The sequence below is a fragment of the Capra hircus genome, chromosome 4, assembly GCF_001704415.2.
Source record: "Capra hircus breed San Clemente chromosome 4, ASM170441v1, whole genome shotgun sequence".
NCBI lineage: Eukaryota > Metazoa > Chordata > Mammalia > Artiodactyla > Bovidae > Capra > Capra hircus.
In genome coordinates, this window is record NC_030811.1 from 71,096,316 (window position 1) to 71,114,691 (window position 18,376).

The 18,376-nt window shown below is 41.1% G+C and overlaps 1 protein-coding gene across 1 annotated transcript in view; it reads left to right on the forward strand.

The window, feature by feature from the left end:
• Positions 1–18,376, forward strand: part of LAMB4 (laminin subunit beta 4) — a 118,398-nt gene that overhangs the window by 13,422 nt on the left and 86,600 nt on the right. Inside the window, 9 exon segments of the mRNA XM_018047504.1 lie at positions 2,612–2,684; positions 3,850–3,890; positions 3,892–4,036; positions 5,992–6,055; positions 6,233–6,447; positions 7,559–7,679; positions 9,168–9,356; positions 14,692–14,871; positions 17,573–17,682. Coding sequence (XP_017902993.1) covers positions 2,612–2,684; positions 3,850–3,890; positions 3,892–4,036; positions 5,992–6,055; positions 6,233–6,447; positions 7,559–7,679; positions 9,168–9,356; positions 14,692–14,871; positions 17,573–17,682 — 1,138 coding nt within the window.

Genomic DNA, 18,376 nt, shown 5'->3' on the forward strand with positions numbered 1-18,376 from the left:
TGAACTGAATCCAAACCAAGATGTGCTATGTGTGTAAAAACATCCTAGGTTTCTAAGACTTAGTTTAGGGAAAGAAATATGTATAATAAAGCATTCCTAATTTTTAAAACATTGATTACATGTTGAAATGAGACTATTTTTGATATATTGGATTAGGCATAGTATATATTTATATATAATATAATATATTTAGGCAATGTATTATATCATACATATGACTTAAATACATAAATAAATTACAGATAATGTATTGTCTATCTAGGGTTTCCTAGGTGGTACAGTGTTAAAGAATCCACCTGTGAATGCAGGATATGCAAGAGATGTGGATTTGATCTTTGAGTTGAGAAGAGCCTCTGGAGGAGGAAATGGCAACCCAGTCCAGCATTTTTGCCTGGAGAATACCATGGGCAAGAGGAACCTAGCAGGCTATAGTCTGTGGGGTCGCAAAGAGTTTGGCATGACTGAGCACAGCACACAATCTATTATCTATCACTTCAGTTCAGTCGCTCAGTCGTGTCTGACTCTTTGTGACCCCATGAATCTCAGCACACCAGGCCTCCCTGTCCATCACCATCTCCCGGAGTTCACTCAGACTCACGTCCATTGAGTCGGTGATGCCATCCAGCCATCTCATTCTCTGTCGTCCCCTTCTTCTCCTGCCCCCAGTCCCTCCCAGCATCAGGGTCTTTTCCAATGAGTCAACTCTTTGCATGAGGTGGCCAAAGTATTGGAGTTTCAGCTTTAGCATCAGTCCTTCCAATGAACTCACCCAAGACTGATCTCATTTAGGATGGACTGGTTGGATCTCCTTGCAGTCCAAGGGACTCTCAAGAGTCTTCTCCAACACCACAGTTCAAAAGCATCAATTCTTCGGTGCTCAGCCTTCTTCACAGTCCAACTCTCACATCCATACATGACCACTGGAAAAACCATAGCCTTGACTAGATGGACCTTTGTCAGCAAAGTAATGTCTCTTCTTTTGAATTTGCTATCTAGGTTGGTCATAACTTTCCTTCCAAGGAGTAAGCATCTTTTAATTTCATGTCTGCAGTCACCATCTGCAATGATTTTGGAGCCCAAAAAGATAAAGTCTGACACTGTTTCCACTGTTTCCCCATCTATTTCCCATGAAGCGATGGGACCGGATGCCATGATCTTCGTTTTCTGAATGTTGAGCTTTAAGCCAACTTTTTCATTCTCCTCTTTCACTTTCATCAAGAGGCTCTTTAGTTCCTCTTCACATTCTGCCATAAGGGTGGTGTCATCTGCATATCTGAGGTTATTGATATTTCTCCCGGCAATCTTGATTCCAGCTTGTACTTCTTCCAGCCCAGAGTTTCTCATGATGTACTCTGCATATAAGTTAAATAAGCAGGGTGACAATATACAGCCTTGACATACTCCTTTTCCTATTTGGAACCAGTCTGTTGTTCCATGTCCAGTTCTAACTGTTGCTTCCTGACCTGCATATAGGTTTCTCAAGAGGCAGGTCAGGTGGTCTGGTATTCCCATCTCTTTCAGAATTTTCCAGTTTGTTGTGATCCACACAGTCAAAGGCTTTGGCATAGTCAATAAAGCAGAAATAGATGTTTTTCTGGAACTCTCTTTCTTTTTCGATGATCTAGCAGATGTTGGCAATTTGATCTCTGGTTCCTCTGCCTTTTCTAAAACCAGCTTGAACATCCAAAAGTCCACGGTTCACATATTATCTATAATATATATTTATTATCTGTATGTGTATTATTTATAATATGTCATATTATTTATAATATATAGATAAATATATTTTATAGATATATTGACTATACATATATAATAAATATAAATAATTTCTCTTTTTACTTTTTAAAATGTGCCTTCTAGAAAATTTTAAATGACCCATGGGACTCATACATCCATTGGACAGTTCCACTCTAGAGAGCAGCTTCCATCATGTCGGGATTGGAGGTGATAAGCACGGATGGCACCGAGCTGTCTCAGTGCAAAGTCCTGGCCAGGATGTTCGGGCTCTAGTCCCTCTGTTGCCTTTGGATACCTAAATGTATTTCCTGTAGGCATGAGAAGAGAGAAAGGAAATCATCATCATCAGTATATAAGATGATTTAGGGCAAGCATACTGTGAGGCTTTTTCAGTGTCGTCCATTGGACAGGAACATGATTGGTCACCACAGAGGCACCCACAGACCCTCAGTCCCAGGAGAAAAATCCAAGATGTGTTTTCTGCTGAGTGACAATACAACTAGGTCACGTGCTTCCTGGTAGCTGTTGGAAGGAGAGGGGGTGGGTGTTTGCCAGGTGCTGGCTACTAGCTTATATGAAGTCCAGATTTCAGGTGAACACAGCCCTTTCTTTTTACCTATAGGGACCATCCAGGAACTCCCCTGGTAGTATGCCATACTGCCACACTGTGGCTGTGCGTGTTGTCACTAAAATATAAATGTGGGCACAATCAGGGGAAAACTGATATTACCCTCACACAGACCTTATCCAAGAGTGTTAATCACCAGCCATAAGATTCCAAAGGGTTTCATTACAGACAAGTGAGGAATTAGCAAGGTAAATTGTTGTCTCTCAAAATCACTGATTTTCTTCTTTCTGGATTTTCCTTTAGGTCTTGTCATGTCAGCATTAGACTGGACCTAGAGGCCTTATTTCAGCTCAGTCACCTTATTCTGACCTTTAAGGTACAGATGTGTAGAGTGCTGCCCCCTTATCTACTTACCAAATGCTTGGCATACCTTAGATTTCACTTCCTTGCTCCCCTGCAGAGAACAAAAAGCTGTTCAAATCCAGACTGGAGCTTTGTTATCTGGGCTTTTTGCTCTTGAATGAAAAACAAAAAACACCAGTGCTCATTAAATAATAACTTACACGATTAACAAAAAAGAGAAGAGAGAGAATCTTGGAAGATACAGTAAAAAGAAAACCTCCAAGCTCTGAGGTGCTAGAGATGGTAAGAACTAGAAAGATAATTTGGAGGGTAAAAGGAGAAGCACTGGAAATTATTTAAGGAAAAAAAAATTGTGATCAAAAGAGGAAGAAAATTTGAAGGTTCCTTACTGAGTTAGATGCCAGAGAAAATCTGTGCTATCGTCATTCTTTAATGATTCATCAGAACTCTAATTTTGTCAGGCCTGGTGCTAGGTTTTAGTCATAAAAGATGAACATAAAAGTAGAAGTTTTAAAAATTTAAGAAGTAGTCTTTGATTTCAATGAACTCACAGTCTAGTCATAGGTACAAACAGATATATAGTTTTGAAATTACAATGCAGAGTGGCCAGTACAGAAATAGGTGTACAATTAGAATGCTGGGGGGTTATTTGACATGGCTAGGTCAGCTCTGGGGAAACAGGGGACGACACTTCATGGTGGACTTTGAAGGATGTATAAGAGTTTGCCAGAGGAAAAGTATTATTCTAAGCAAAGAAAACCACATGCAGATTGCTATAAAAATGTCGACTGCATTGGCTTTTTTTAAAAAAGTACATGCCATTTTTCTTCAATTAATTTATGCAGAAACAATTTAAAAATGAAATTTGATTCTGGGACAAAGCGTGTGCTCATAAATAGTTGCCCACTTAATAGAGATTTTGGTATGTTCATGATAGAATAGGTTTTATTTTTCTTTTCCTTTTCTTGGCCTTGCTGCATGGCATGTGAAGATCTTAGTGGCCTGACCAGGGATCCAACCCGTGCCCTCTGCAGTGGAACCACCAGAGAATTCCTTAGAACAGATTTGAAAAGATACAAATTCCATTAAAAATGGAATTCAAAAATATTGTCAATCTGGAATGGGTTATAAATTCTACTTTTGCGAAGCATGACAAGTTTAACTGATTTTTCTTCTAGACTTTTCGACCTGCTGCAATGTTAGTTGAACGCTCCACAGACTGGACACACCTGGAGAGTGTTCAAATATTTTGCCAAAGATTGTGCTACTTCCTTCCCTAACATCATATCTGGCTAGGCCCAGGGAGTGGGAGACCTTGTTTGTGACTCCGAATATTTGGATATTGAACCCGCCACTGGTGGTAAGGTAGAATTTCCTTTCTTCGATTTCTTTCCTGGAAATGAAATCTTTTTGTTGTTGTTACCGTGGTTAATCAAGATGAAAACAATTTAGGTAGTGACTGCAGCCATGAAATTAAAAGATGCTTACTCCTTGGAAGAAAAGTTATGACCAGCCTAGATAGCATATTCAAAAGCAGAGACATTACTTTGCCGACTAAGGTCCGTCTAGTCAAGGCTATGGTTTTTCTTGTGGTCATGTATGGATGTGAGAGTTGGACTATGAAGAAGGCTGAGCACCGAAGAATTGATGCTTTTGAACTGTGGTGTTAGAGAAGACTCTTGAGAGTCCCTTGGACTGCAAGGAGATCCAACCAGTCCATTCTGAAGATCAACCCTGGGATTTCTTTGGAGGGAATGATGCTGAAGCTGAAACTCCAGTACTTTGGCCACTTCATGCGAAGAGTTGACTCATTGGAAAAGACTCTGATGCTGGGAGGGATTGGGGGCAGTAGGAGAAAGGAACGACAGAGGACGAGATGGCTGGATGGCATCACTGACTCGATGGACATGAGTCTGAGTGAACTCCGGGAGATGGTGATGAACAGGGAGGCCTGGCGTGCTGCGATTCATGGGGTCGCAAAGAGTCGGACACGACTGAGCGACTGGACTGAACTGAACTGAACTGAAACAGAACATGAGCTGCTGCTTGTTTAGGAATGGCAGTGTCTAAATTGAAATGAGTCCTGAATTCAGCTCATATTCACATAAATTACAAATACCTTACAAGAAATGATCCTGTACAAGAGTGCCCCTGCTGAAGGTGAACAAGGGCTAAAATGCAAGGTGGACACTGTGGCCAGGATGCCAGAGGTAGGAATATCTTTTTCTAGTCCTTTCAAAGGAACCGTAAAGGCTAATGGCAGCCCTCCATGCTCTGCAAGCCCCCCACCTGGGTGGGATCTGCCCAGAACTTCCTGAGAGCAAAGCTGGTGATGGGCAGAAAGTCAGGGGATAGGAGTTGGCTTGGGAGGTATTACCTTATCAGGTAGAGTAGTAAGAATGGTGACAGAAGGCAGCTCCAGAATCCCCCAGGGCCAGATCCACTTTGATGAGGGCTTGCTGAATCATGAACCCATCACTCCACCCCAAGCAAGCGTGGGAGTCCTTTCCACCAGTAGTATCAGCACTTCTGTCTACATGGACCACTTGTGCATAAAGAGGCAGAATGACTGTTTAACAGCCTTCCTTCATTTTCATTCTTGGTGCTTTTATTCAAATGAGAACCCAAATGATAATCTACATTCTACACCAGGTGGGAAATAGTGGCTCAGCCTTCTTGTAAGGTCAGGATATCTTCTTTAAGAGTATATTGATTGGGAGAATGGCATTGAAACATGTATACTATCATGTAAGAAATGAATCGCCAGTCTATGTTCGATCCAGGATACAGGATGCTTGGGGCTGGTGCACGGGGATGATCCAGAGAGATGTTATGGGGAGGGAGGTGGGAGGGGGGTTCATGTTTGGGAACGCATGTAAGAATTAAAGATTTTAAAATTTAAAAAAAAAAAGAGTATATTGATTGGGAGAATGGCATTGAAACATGTATACTATCATGTAAGAAATGAATCGCCAGTCTATGTTCGATCCAGGATACAGGATGCTTGGGGCTGGTGCACGGGGATGATCCAGAGAGATGATATGGGGTGGGAGGTGGGAGGGGGGTTCATGTTTGGGAACTCGTGTACACCCGTGTCAGATTCATGTCAATGTATGGCAAAACCAATACAGTATTGTAAAGTAAAATAAAGTAAAAATAAAAATTTAAAACAACAACAACAAAATAAATAAATAAATAAAATTAAAATCATGCTTTAAAAAATAAAAAATAATGTAATCTTAATTTAAAAAAAAGAGTATATTGAACACTTACGTTTTGGGGGGTAAAGCACTCTAAATTTACCTACCTTTGTTTTACAGGTTGTTTTAAAGGTGTTGGATCCCAGCTTTGAAATAGAAAACCCTTACAGCCCTTATATCCAGGGTATGAATTGCTTTATATTTTTCACACCGACTTCTTTTGTAAAACTTCATGTGAGGGGGATTCCTTGTCATTGCATGTCTATAGGATGGTAAGGGAGTATCAGTCAAGGAGGGTGCTTTGAACCCATCCAACCTAATGCACTTTGATGTATTAATTTCATTATCTTCCTTTCTCTAGACCTTGTGACATTAACAAACCTGAGGATAAACTTTACCAGGCTCCATACTCTTGGGGATACTTTGCTTGGAAGAAGGCAAAATGATTCCCTTGATAAATACTACTATGCTCTGTATGAGATGGTGATTCGTGGAAGCTGTTTTTGCAATGGCCATGCTAGCGAATGTGTTTCAACACAGAAGACGCGCAGTGATGTTTTCAGCCCTCCAGGCATGGTGAGTTACAAACTCACCTGAGAGCAAGATCGACTTTCCTATCTTCCCTTCACTGTCTTAGTGCTAAATGTATGTCAGACTCTATGTGGGGATCAACAATCCAATGAAATCCAGATATCATTCAATCTGGCCCATCAGGCCATCTGGGGGCCTTTAGTCCTCTGGACAGAATTTCTTGTGAATTCTGCCACATGGGGCCATCATTGAGCTAATGGGCAGAATTTGTCATTTATGATTTCCAGATGGTCCATCTTATTCTCTCTTGTTTATTGGTTTTTTAGGGAATGGAGATTTGATGGGGAGGAACCATGTCACATACATTGTCTCATAAAAATGTATTGAAGGTCTGTTCATGTGAGAGCCTGGGCTCAGTGCCAAAGTGTTTGAGTGACATCTGATGCTGTCGAGAGCCGTCACCTCGAGTGACACTCTATGAATGACTCTGTCCTAAGCAGTGCAGATCTTCTCCACTCCTGGGTCTAATCTTAAAGGAATAATACAGTAGAAGCATCTAATTTTGTGCAGAGTCTTGGGAGTGTGTCTAACTAAAAATAGTTTTGAACGATTGGTTATAACGGACAAGGCCAGAGGCTATAGCTCTTTCCACTTAGACACCTCATATGTTTCACCAGAAATGGAACTTTTCCCTGGGAATGTGGGCACTGAGGGCATTTTGTGAAAAATCAAGGGAATCCCACACCTTTTTCCGGTTTTAGTTTTCTAATTCCCTGATGTTCCTAAATCATCCCCCACAGACACGCACTCACACACACACACACACATTCTCCATCCTGGCCCTCAGTTTGCCAAGGGCCTGTGTTCAGGCCATGTGTTCCCGGATACCAAAATTCAGAAAAACAATGAATTCCTTGTAAATGTTCACTTAAGCATCTTAAAATTTAAAAAGTTTTTAAAATTAAAAAGTTTAAAAGATAATTAAGCAAGTAATAGTAGACAGTCAGGGTTCATATTGTAACTAACACATGGAAAACTAAGACCCAGAGAGACCCCCTTGAGCTGGTATTTCATTTTCCATTTAAAGAACCCCAATGTCCTCACAGTTCAAAGGTGAGCCCCGTGTCCACACTGTTCATGTTCCTCACGCGTGCAGGTTCACGGTCGCTGCATCTGTCAGCACAACACAGATGGCCCACACCGTGAGAGGTGCAAGGACTTCTTCCAGGATGTTCCTCGGAGGCCAGCTATGGGCCTCCGGGACAGTGCTTGCTGAGGTGGGTGGACCTCAGTTCTTAGCATAGACTGAGTTTCCTTATATGAAACTCCTTACACAGTCTCTGCTTTCCCTTCTTTTGGAGAACATTTAGCTGGTTTCGGTTGGGCTTCTGGCACCGCAGGGGGTGAACTTGTGACTTCCAGCTCCAACTGTGTGATATTCCTCATGTCTCCTGCACAGAAGAATACCAGCTTCTCCAACCCTCACACCAAAACTTAACATTAATTTGAAGAACTAGATTATATGTTGTGTGGCCCTTTCCATAGGACAGGCACAGCCATGGGAGAGTATTATCAGTGGGGATGGTGTCACTCCAGCAATCTGGTGACCACTGGAATTTGTACAGAGAGCCCCACTGTTTTTCTGAATAAATATAGACTCAGTGAATGTGACCTTAAACCCATATGTCAGATAAGCTATGAGAAATGAGGCCCAGGATGGAGTTTGACAGGCTATTTTGTTTTTTAGTAAAATATTTAGACTTAAAAAGATAGGAGGAAGTTTACTCATGTGTTTTCTGCCTCTGAATTTTGATGCATTTCTAAAGCTGTTATTCAGTTTCTTTTCCCAAATGTGGGAAAAACAGGATTTGACAAAGAGATTATTAGATGAGCTTTTATGAAAAATCCCCATCCATGGGTGTCACAGTGCACACGACCCAGCAAAATGTGGCCCAAGCTTATGCTGTTTACAGGAAAAAACCCAACCAGGCAAGTAGCATAGATATTACCACAAAGATACACAGATCCCTTTAAACAGACTGCCTTTCCTTCTGATGATCTGGGCGAGTGCCTGTTGGGAGGAAAATGACATTTAGCCCGCTTCCAGCAGTTCTGCCCTAGAGAAGGAGAGGCTGGCTGGACCCAGCTCTAGCATCTAATCTGGAGAATCCAGTACTACCATACTACCAAACATGTGATGTAAAACCTTCAGATTTACCAGTCTGAGTCAGTAAACATATTCTTTGGGTCTAATATCTGATTCTTTGCCACCCCATGGACTGTAGCCCACCACTTTCCTCTGTGTTTGGGATTCTCCAGGCCAGAATACCAGAGGGGGTTGCCAATTCTTCCTCTAGGGGATCTTCCCGACCCAGACAAACCCACGTCTCGTGCGCTGGCAGGCAGATTCTTTACCTCTGTGCCACCTGGAAAGCCCTAGACATATTCTTTATTGAACAACAGCAACGGCAACAAAAAATATCGCATCCTATGGCTTTTAGATCACCCTAATGATTAGTATTTCTCTGCTTGATTAAAAATCTACATAGTGTACATTTTGAGAACACATTTTATAGAGAGTATATGAGCAGAACTGGAGTGCTAAGAAGATCCTTGAAAGCAACTATTTTAAGCTCCCTACTTGGTGTAGGGAGGAGGAAGAAAGTGCAGGAGGGGAAAATGGGTGATGGAGCAGGGAGCCACCATCCCTGGGATGCTCACCGTGGGGACCTTGGCAGTCTCTCATGACTTTGCTGGGTTTTCAGCTTGTCACTTTAACGGCCACTCTGACTGCTGTCACTTCGACATGACTGCATACCTGGCGCGCGGGGGCCGCAGTGGGGGCATGTGTGACGACTGCCAGCACAACACCCAGGGCCAGCACTGTGACCGCTGCAGACGTCTCTTCTACAGGGACCCCCGTAAGGCCATCTCAGATCCTGACACGTGCATTCGTGAGTCCCCAGCCTCTGACCCATCCTCGCCCCTCATCTGAGCAGGGGGCCTCAGCAGCGTCTCCAAACTGCTCTCAGTGGTGGGAATTGCAAAATCACTTCGGTTCTGAGCTTTTCTCTCTCTGAAAAGTTGGGCCAGATAATCTAGGTCCCTCCTTGTGGTCTCGCAGCCATGGCTGTGGTGGTTTAGCCGCTAAGTCGTGTCCTACTCTTGCAACCCCATGGACTGTAGTCTGCCAGGCTCCTCCGTCCATAGGATTTTCCAGGCAAGAATACTGAAGTGGGTTGCCATTTCCTTCCCGAGGGGATCTTCCTGACCCAGGGGTTGAACCTGGGTCTCCTACACTGCAGAGAGTTTCTTTACCCACTGAGCTACCAGGGCTGATACTGATGAATTAGGAAACTGGTCTGGATTCAACCAGAAGGGGGCAATAGTTTCAGAAGCTGCCACAGGCCCCTGCAGTGACAGCTCAGGGAAGTAATTAAGCACGGAGATTGGCGATATCATTTGGCTGTAGATGATTCAGTTTCGCTAAGCTAATTTACCTTGTTTCATTTTTCCTTTAAAAAAAAAAGTGTCTTTATGGCTACACCAGGTCTTTGTTGTGGTATGTGGGAACTTAAATCTTTGTTGTGGTGGCATGTGAGATCCTTAATTGCATCCTGTGAACTCTTAGCTGTGGCATGTGGGATCTAGTTCCTTGACCAGGGATTGAAACCCATCCCCATGAGTCTCGGCCCCTGGACCACCAGGGAAGTCTCTCATTTTTCTTTTTTTAATGTTTAAAAGTTTTTCGTTTTATTAATCTCAATTTTTTTAAAAGATAATATTTTAGGCATAGATAAAAATAATAGAAAATAACACTTTATATATATAATATAAATAATATACCCACCACTAGCTTTGTCAGAACATAGTATCTTGCCCTCTCACCTTCAGGACATTACTACAACACTGCAGCTCTGTGAATGGGATATTCTAGCTACCCACTTCTCCTCTTTGTCTACCCTCCTTCCTGTGGATAAACTCTCATATATTTAGCAGTTATCATTACCTTGCTTCTTTTCACACTTTCACACATTTTTTTATCAACAAATGATACCTGTTGACATGTTTTCAAACTGGAGATAAATGACATTAGGCTGTGTGCTTGCTCACTCATGTCTGACTCTGTGACCCTGTGGACTGCAGCCCGCCCTGCTCCCCTGTATGTGGGATTCTCTAGGGAAGATTACCGGAGTGGGTGGCCATTTCCTCCTCTAGGGGATCTTGTTGACCCAGGGATTGAACCCATGGCTCCTGCATTAGCAGGCAGATTCTTTACTGCGCCACCTGGGAAGTCTGAGGGATTTGCTATGAAACTCCAATTTCAGACTTAACATAATCATAATACATAAACTGAAGTCTTATGCAAAAGTAAATCAGCAGCCACCCCAATACATACAATGTCCTAGATTTTAAAGTTTAAATCATCATGATGTGGAATAAGCATAAATGAAATTTTTTTTGCTCAGATTACTCAGTAGGTAGCTGATTGTATTAAAGTTTACCTTGAAAAAAAGAAATTTACCTTACATGCCCTGTTTAATATAAAGAATTGGGTCCTCATAGAACATATTTCTTTAAATTGATGTGCTAAGTGCCCTACTTTTTTACCAGAATCCATAATCCACTTCTCTCTCCCTCCTTGTCCTTCTGCCCCCATCTTTCTCTCTCTCACACATACACACACACACATGCAAACACACACAACTTTTATTAATGTTTATAAAGCTCTATATTTGTAAATGAAGATGAAATTTCTTAGATGGAATCAGGAAAATACAGTGTTTAGAAACAGATAATCTGGGAATCTGAAAAGAGGTTGGAAATAACTAAACCAAATATTTCAAATAAAGTTCATCAACCAGAGTCTTGCTCTTTAAAGAGCACTTAGTATTAACTTAATGGTGCTTTTGGAGGAAAAGAAGGAAAGAAAATTAGTGCCCTTGATTTGAAATTTTAAAACCATTCTTTGTGAATAAGGAATTTCTCGAGGAAAGGCAAATGAGGAGCTTGTTAAAAAAAAGAAAACAATTTTGAGACTTCTTAGCTTCTCTAAGCACATGTTTATGTATTTGTAAGTGTGTGTACACAGATGATGTGTATTTGACCAGCATTCTCATATAAATTTTCTCTAAGCTGTCCTAGTTTGAGCCTAAATATTTACATGATCAGATTCCAGGCCTAAGAGTTGACCAGTTTTAAGTCTTCTATGATTTAAGACACAGTTGAATGTGATACAGAGGAAACAAATATTTGGTAGACTCCACCAATAATGTTTGCTGGAATTTAATTGTGTGACCTGAAAAGATTTTATTGGACTTCTACTCTAAAGGCCACAATGCAGGATTATTTCAAACTTACTGGCCATTTACCCATTTCCCTTTCCCAAAGGATATTTCTGTGTATAATTAAATTATACTCTGGAACTCGTTGCTGACCGTTTGGAGTGTCTCCCAAATAAAGATGAGTTTTTTTCCTTTTGGCTACTTCTAAAATGAACCTAGTTTGTCCCTTCCTTCCTTCCTAGAAGCAACTGGCTTTAATTAGAAGAAAATTGTGGGGTTTTTTTCCCCAAACTAAACAGAAGTCAATGCTAGTTTTCTATAGTAAGATTTTATCACCAGTCACAATCCAGTAATAAACAACTGAAAATCAAACAAAAGATTCTGTCAGACAACTGTTTGCTTCATTGATTCCAGACTGACTGAATTTTTTCCCCTCAATACACTAACCTAAATGGTGGTTAGGTAAACACTGCTTTAGACTTGAGGGTTTTGTTTTATTACTCCAAAGCAAACATGTATGAATCTTAACATAGTTGTTTCTTAGAATCCAGATATTCATTTTTTTAAATCTTTATTGCTTTCCATAAAAGTGGAATCCCTTGAAAACACAGGTCCACGAAGATTCAAGACGACCTTGTTGGTCATCTAATGTCTACTAATGAACGCACTTGTCCTGTATGCCAAAGTCACAACCAGACCTCCAGCAATAAGAAGGCTGCTGCTGTATTGGGCAGCCCTAACTCTTTGTTCTTATACTCGGTTAAGCGCTACATTTTCTAGCTTTTACCCACTGGAACTACTCATATTATCAGCATCCTTTTTCATATGCCATTTCTTCTTTTAATTGTTTGAATTTCTACTGGAAAAAAAAAGATGGAGGAGGTTGTTACTTTTGTTACATATGACTGTTTATCTCATTTTCCAGAATCTCTTCATGAAGCTTTTGCCCCACCAACAGATTTCCAAAATTGAAACAAAGATTTGAACATTTCTTATTCTCTTTTTTTTTTCCTTGAAGGTGCTCCTTTCCAAGAAGACCCAAAAAGAATGATAGCTCTTTCCTCTGTAACATATTTTTCTGTTATAGGAAGGACAGATTTACTTTCTTAACAACCGTATTTCAGAGATTTGGTAAACAATTGGTATATTTTGTATTGCAAAATTATCACTGCAATAAGTCTAGTTGTCATTCATTACCACACATAGTTACAATTTTTTCCTTGTGATGAGGACTTTTGAAATCTACTCTCTTAGCAACTATCAAATGCAGGCTACACTATTAACTATGTTCACCATGCTGTACATTACAGTAAAGATTTATTTATTCTATAACTGGAAATGTGTGCCTCTTGACTGCCTTCACCCATCTCTCACATCCCCACCTCTGGAAACCACCATTTTATTCTGTGTAACTATGAGTTTGCTTTGGGGATTTTTTTGAGATTCTATATGTAAGTGAGGTCATGTGGTATTTGTCTTTGTCTACCTTATTTCACTAAGCATAAAGCCCTCAAAATCCACCCATTTTGCCACAAATGGCAAGAATTCATTCTTTTGTGACTGTGTAATATTCCATTATGTAAACATACGCAACGTGGTATATTTCTTTATTCTATCTATTGATTGCTTAAGTTGCTTCCATGTCTTGCCTACTATAAAGAATGCTGCAGTGAACATAGAGTTCATGTATCTTTTTAAATTAGTGTTTTCATTTTCTTCAGATAAGTACCTAGCAATGGAATTTCTGGGTATTTCATATTTTTAATTTGGGGGGAACCTCGATATTGCTTTCCATAGTGGCTGCACCAATTTACATTTCCATCAACAGTACAAACTCATGCGAAGAGTTGACTCATTGGGAAAGACTCTGATGCTGGGAAGGATTGGGGGCAGGAGGAAAAGGGGACGACAGAGGATGACATGGCTGGATGGCGTCACTGACTTGATGGACCTGAGTCTGAGTGAACTCCGGGAGTTGGTGATGGACAGGGAGGCCTGGCGTGCTGAGATTCATGGGGTCACAAAGAGTCGGCCACAAGGAGCGACTGAACTGAACTGAACTGAACAACAGTACAAAAAAGTTCCCTTTTCTTCACATCCTTGAAAACACTTGGTATTTCTTGTGCTTGCCAGTAGATTGCCTCTTCATTTTGTGGGTGGTTTCCTTTGCTGTGCAGAAGGCTTTAAGTTTGATATGGTACCACTTGTTTATTTTTCCTTTTGTTTGCCTTTGATTTTGATTTCAAATGCAAACAATCATTGCCAGGACCGATATCAAAAAGGTTGCTGCCTGTGTTTTCTTCCAGGAGTTTTCTGGTTTAAGATCTTACATTCAAGTCTTCAGTCCATCTTGAATTAATTTTTGTGAATGGTGTAAGAGAGGGATCCAGTTTTTTCTCTTGCACATGGCTGTTCAATCTTCCCAATGTCTTTTATTGAAGAGACTGACATTTCCCTGGCATATAGTCTTGACTCCTTTGTCATAAATTAGTTGACCATATATGTGTGGGTCTGTCACTGGGTTCTCTGTTCTGTTCCACTGGGTTATGTGTTTATTTTTATGCCAATACCATGCTCTTTTGATTACTGTTGCTTTGTAATATAATTTGAAATCAGGAAACATGGTGGCTCCAGCTTCATTCTTTTCTTAAGATTGCTTTGGCTATTCAGGGTTATTTGTGATCCATATAAATTTTACAGTTTGTTGCTTTTTTTCATCAATCTAATCTTAACATCTGGCTTTCATAATAGACTTTCTCTGATCTTCTTCCTTTAGAATCACTTAAAATTCTTTTAAAAATATATTTATGTATTAGTCAATATTTTTCTAGTTCTGAGACATGGGAGACATATCCAAGCAGCCCTTGCTCATTGGTTTAATTATTTAAACATATTTATTGTATTTAAACAGCTAAAACAGTTATAGTGACGGTAAAGCAGTATGCTTCTATTTCAGGGTTCCCACAATTTGCAGCTAATTAAGATAATGCACATGTGTCCCCAGCTTGTGAGTGTGACCCTGATGGGACCATTTCAGGTGGGCTTTGTGTGAGCCACTCTGATCCTGACTTGGGGTCTATGACCGGCCGATGCCTGTGTAAGGAGAAAGTGGAAGGAGCAAAATGTGACAGATGCAAGCCAGACCACTATGGACTGGGCGCCCCGGACCCCCTCGGCCATCAGTGTGAGTCAGCAGCGGCTGGATCATCACCTTGAGTGCATTTTGAGGCTTGGAGCTGCCCCTGTCAATGCTAACATTTGGTCATTGTAAAGACTTAAATCCCCCCATTCTCTGAATTTTTTTTTTTTTTTTTTTTAGTGATACAAAACCTCTCACAAATTTTAGTGAATTAGTGAACTATTTTAGGTGGTTTGCTGAGTTTATCATCAAGAACCAGCACTGGGCGCTCACATTTTCACTGCTGGAGCAAACACAGGATAACTGCCAAGAAATTTAATGCCGTTATGAAACCTTTAAATTAAAAAAGAAAAATCCTCCACCAGGATTCCATTCTACAAGCTTGCTAAACTACATTATGCGTTTTTGCATAGATTGATGACTTCTTAGGCAATTTTCAATTGGGGGAAAAAAGAAGCAAGGAAGGAGTCGTGGGAAAATAGAAATAACTGCAGAGTTTTTGAGGGCCAAATGGGGAGCCCCTTGGCTCTAGGATCACAGAAATTTAAGGCTGCCTGGGGGTCTCAGAGAGCTGCTGATTCCTCAGAGAGTCTGGGTTAATTATTTCCCTTTGATCACAGTGTCATGCTCTGTGTTACACCCATATAAGGAACTGTGGGTTATTTGCATGTTTAGAAAGCTGCATGATGAATCATTCTATTTTTAAAATGCTCTTCTTTTTGGATTTGATGTAAAATTTAATTTCAGGGTAATTAATTATATAGCTAAGCCAGTTTCCCAGTATACCTCTCAGTACTCCAGGCACTTACCCTGGTTCACTGACTAACATTATGCCCTCCAAGAAATGGGCCAAACACTGGTTTTTGTTTTGATTTTTCTTTTGTCGAAGATTTAGTTACATTCACATCCCATACAATTCACTTTTTAAAGTATACAATTCAATGATTCGTAGTATATTCAGAGTGTGTAACCATCACTACAATCAATTTTAGAACATTTTCATTACCTTAAAGAAACTCCATATTCTTATTTCTGGTTATATTCCCTCAAAACTGAAAGCAGCATCTTAAAGATGATTTGCATGCCCATGTTAATAGAAGTACTATTCACAGCAATCAAAAGGTAGGAGCAACCCAGGCATCCATTGATGAATGAATGGATAAACAAAATGTGGTATGTATGCATGATGGAATATTATTCAGCCTTAAAAAGAAGGGAAATCCTGATCCATCCTACAATATGGATGAACCTTGAAAGCATTTTGTTAAGTGAAATCCATAGAAACAGAACATAGACTGGTGGTTGCCAAGGGCTTGGGGGAGGGAGGAGGAATAGGGAGATGGTATTTAATGATACAGAGTTTCGGTTTTGCAAGATGAAGAGTTCTGGAGACTGATTACACAACAGTGTTAGTGTAAGTAACAGTATTGAACTATATACTTTAAAATGGTGAAGATGGTAAAGTTTATGTTATACCTATTTTACTATAAAGGAGAAAAGAAGCACTCTAGCTACCACCTCCCATCCCACCAGCCCTAGTCAAGCACTAATCTACTTTATGTTTCTATGTTGTTTGGTCACTAAGCTGTGTCTGACTCTTTGTGACCCCATGGACTGTAGCATGTCAGTCTCCTCTGTCCTCCACTATTTCCCAGAGTTTGCTCAAATTTATATCCATTGAGTCAGTGATGCTTCTGTTTCTATAGATTTGCCTACTGTGGACATTTCATAAAGGGGAATCATATAATGTGTGGTGTTTTGTGTCTGGCTTTTCTTACCATGATGTTTTCCAGGTTTATCCATGTTGTAGCAACTTGATATCTTTTCATTGCTAAATAATATTCCATTGTTTGGATACACCACTATTTATCCACTCATCAGTTGAAGAACATTTGGGCTGTTTCCAAGCACATTAGCTTTTCCTGTAGTAGATTCAGCAGGGAAAACACCTATCTTTCTCTGGTTACACAATTTCTTAGCCTTCACAACATTAACAGATCTCAATAATATCTATGAGTGGAAGAAAAAAAGAGAATAAAAAAGAAAAAAAGTAAAGAGGCGCTAAAACAGAGGAGAGAAAGGATTGTAATAGATGGCATCTGCCAGAGAGGGAGCCATTTATAATAACCATGATGCTTAGAAACCCTTGCCCCTTGTCACTCGATCCAGCCAGCATCACTTAGAACTGTGCCCCACTCCCCAACATGCATGACCTCTTGTCTCCTCCTAATTGGCACCCAGTAGAACCACATGATGGAGAAGACAATGGCACCCACTCCAGTACTCTTGCCTGGAAAATCCCATGGACGGAGGAGCCTGGTAGGCTGCAGTCCATGGGGTCGCTAGGAGTAGGACACGACTGAGCGACTTCACTTTCACTTTTCACTTTCATGCATTGGAGAAGGAAATGGCAACCCACTCCAGTGTTCTTGCCTGGAGAATCCCAGGGACGGGGGAGCCTGGTGGGCTGCTGTCTATGGGGTCGCACAGAGTTGGACACGACTGAAGCCACTTACCAGCAGCAGCAGCAGCAGCAGAACCACACGAGGGCTCTGAGAATGTCTGGCATTGGCTTTCCTGGGGGAAGCTGAATGAAGTACAGTAGCGGTGTGGCCAGGCAGACAGTGGACTTGGTAGGGCAGGCTGCTCAGGGTTCTCGTGGCCATGTTTTGCTCAGTGTAAGCTAAGAAGGTTTACCAGTGTGAAGAAGTAAAGATGAGAATAACTATGTACGATGTGCTTTCAGCCTGCGACTGTCACCCCCTTGGGAGTCTGCTGCCCTTGACCTATGATGTGGATACAGGCCAATGCTTGTGTCAGCCATTTGCTACTGGACTACACTGTGAAGAATGCACTGTATGTATTTTACCTCTGATTCCCCTTTTCGGAGGGCTTCTCTGGTGGCTCAGACGGTAAAAGAATCTGCCTGCAATGTGGGAGGCCTGGGTTTGATCCCTGGGTTGGGAAGATCCCCTGGAGGAGTGCATGGCAATCCAGTCCAGTAATCTTTCCTGGAGAATCCCCAGAGACAGAGGAGCCTGTCGGGGTTACAAAGAGTCGGACACGACTGGGCACAAAATCCCCCGCTTTAGGGAGTGATGTGGTCTTCTACTGCCATTGCCTAGAAGAGACTTGGTCTTGCTGATCACTTTCCTTGCCCTGTTGTATTTCAGCACTCCTGTGGCCGAAGTATTTTTACACTGCAGAAGTCAGCACACACTGGAAATCAGCCCCTATCGTTCTTCAGAAAGCTAGTTGTTAAGCATTTACTAGCACAACATTTACCCAATGGATCTGAACCCACCCAGACAATAGTTTTATCTACTCTTCTCCTGAAAGTGCAAGCAATAGAGTGTAAGAGCATTTATTTGCTACCGCCCCACCCACCGACCCCATGTTAAGGCCACCAGATCATGGAGTCTTTTAATATACAGTCAGTTTCCCACCCCGACCACTCCTTGCCCCAAATTATTTTTGGATGAGCTCATAAAAAAAAAAATCAAGTTTAAATGTATTGTAGATTCCTGTGGGAAATAAACCCTTGGATTTT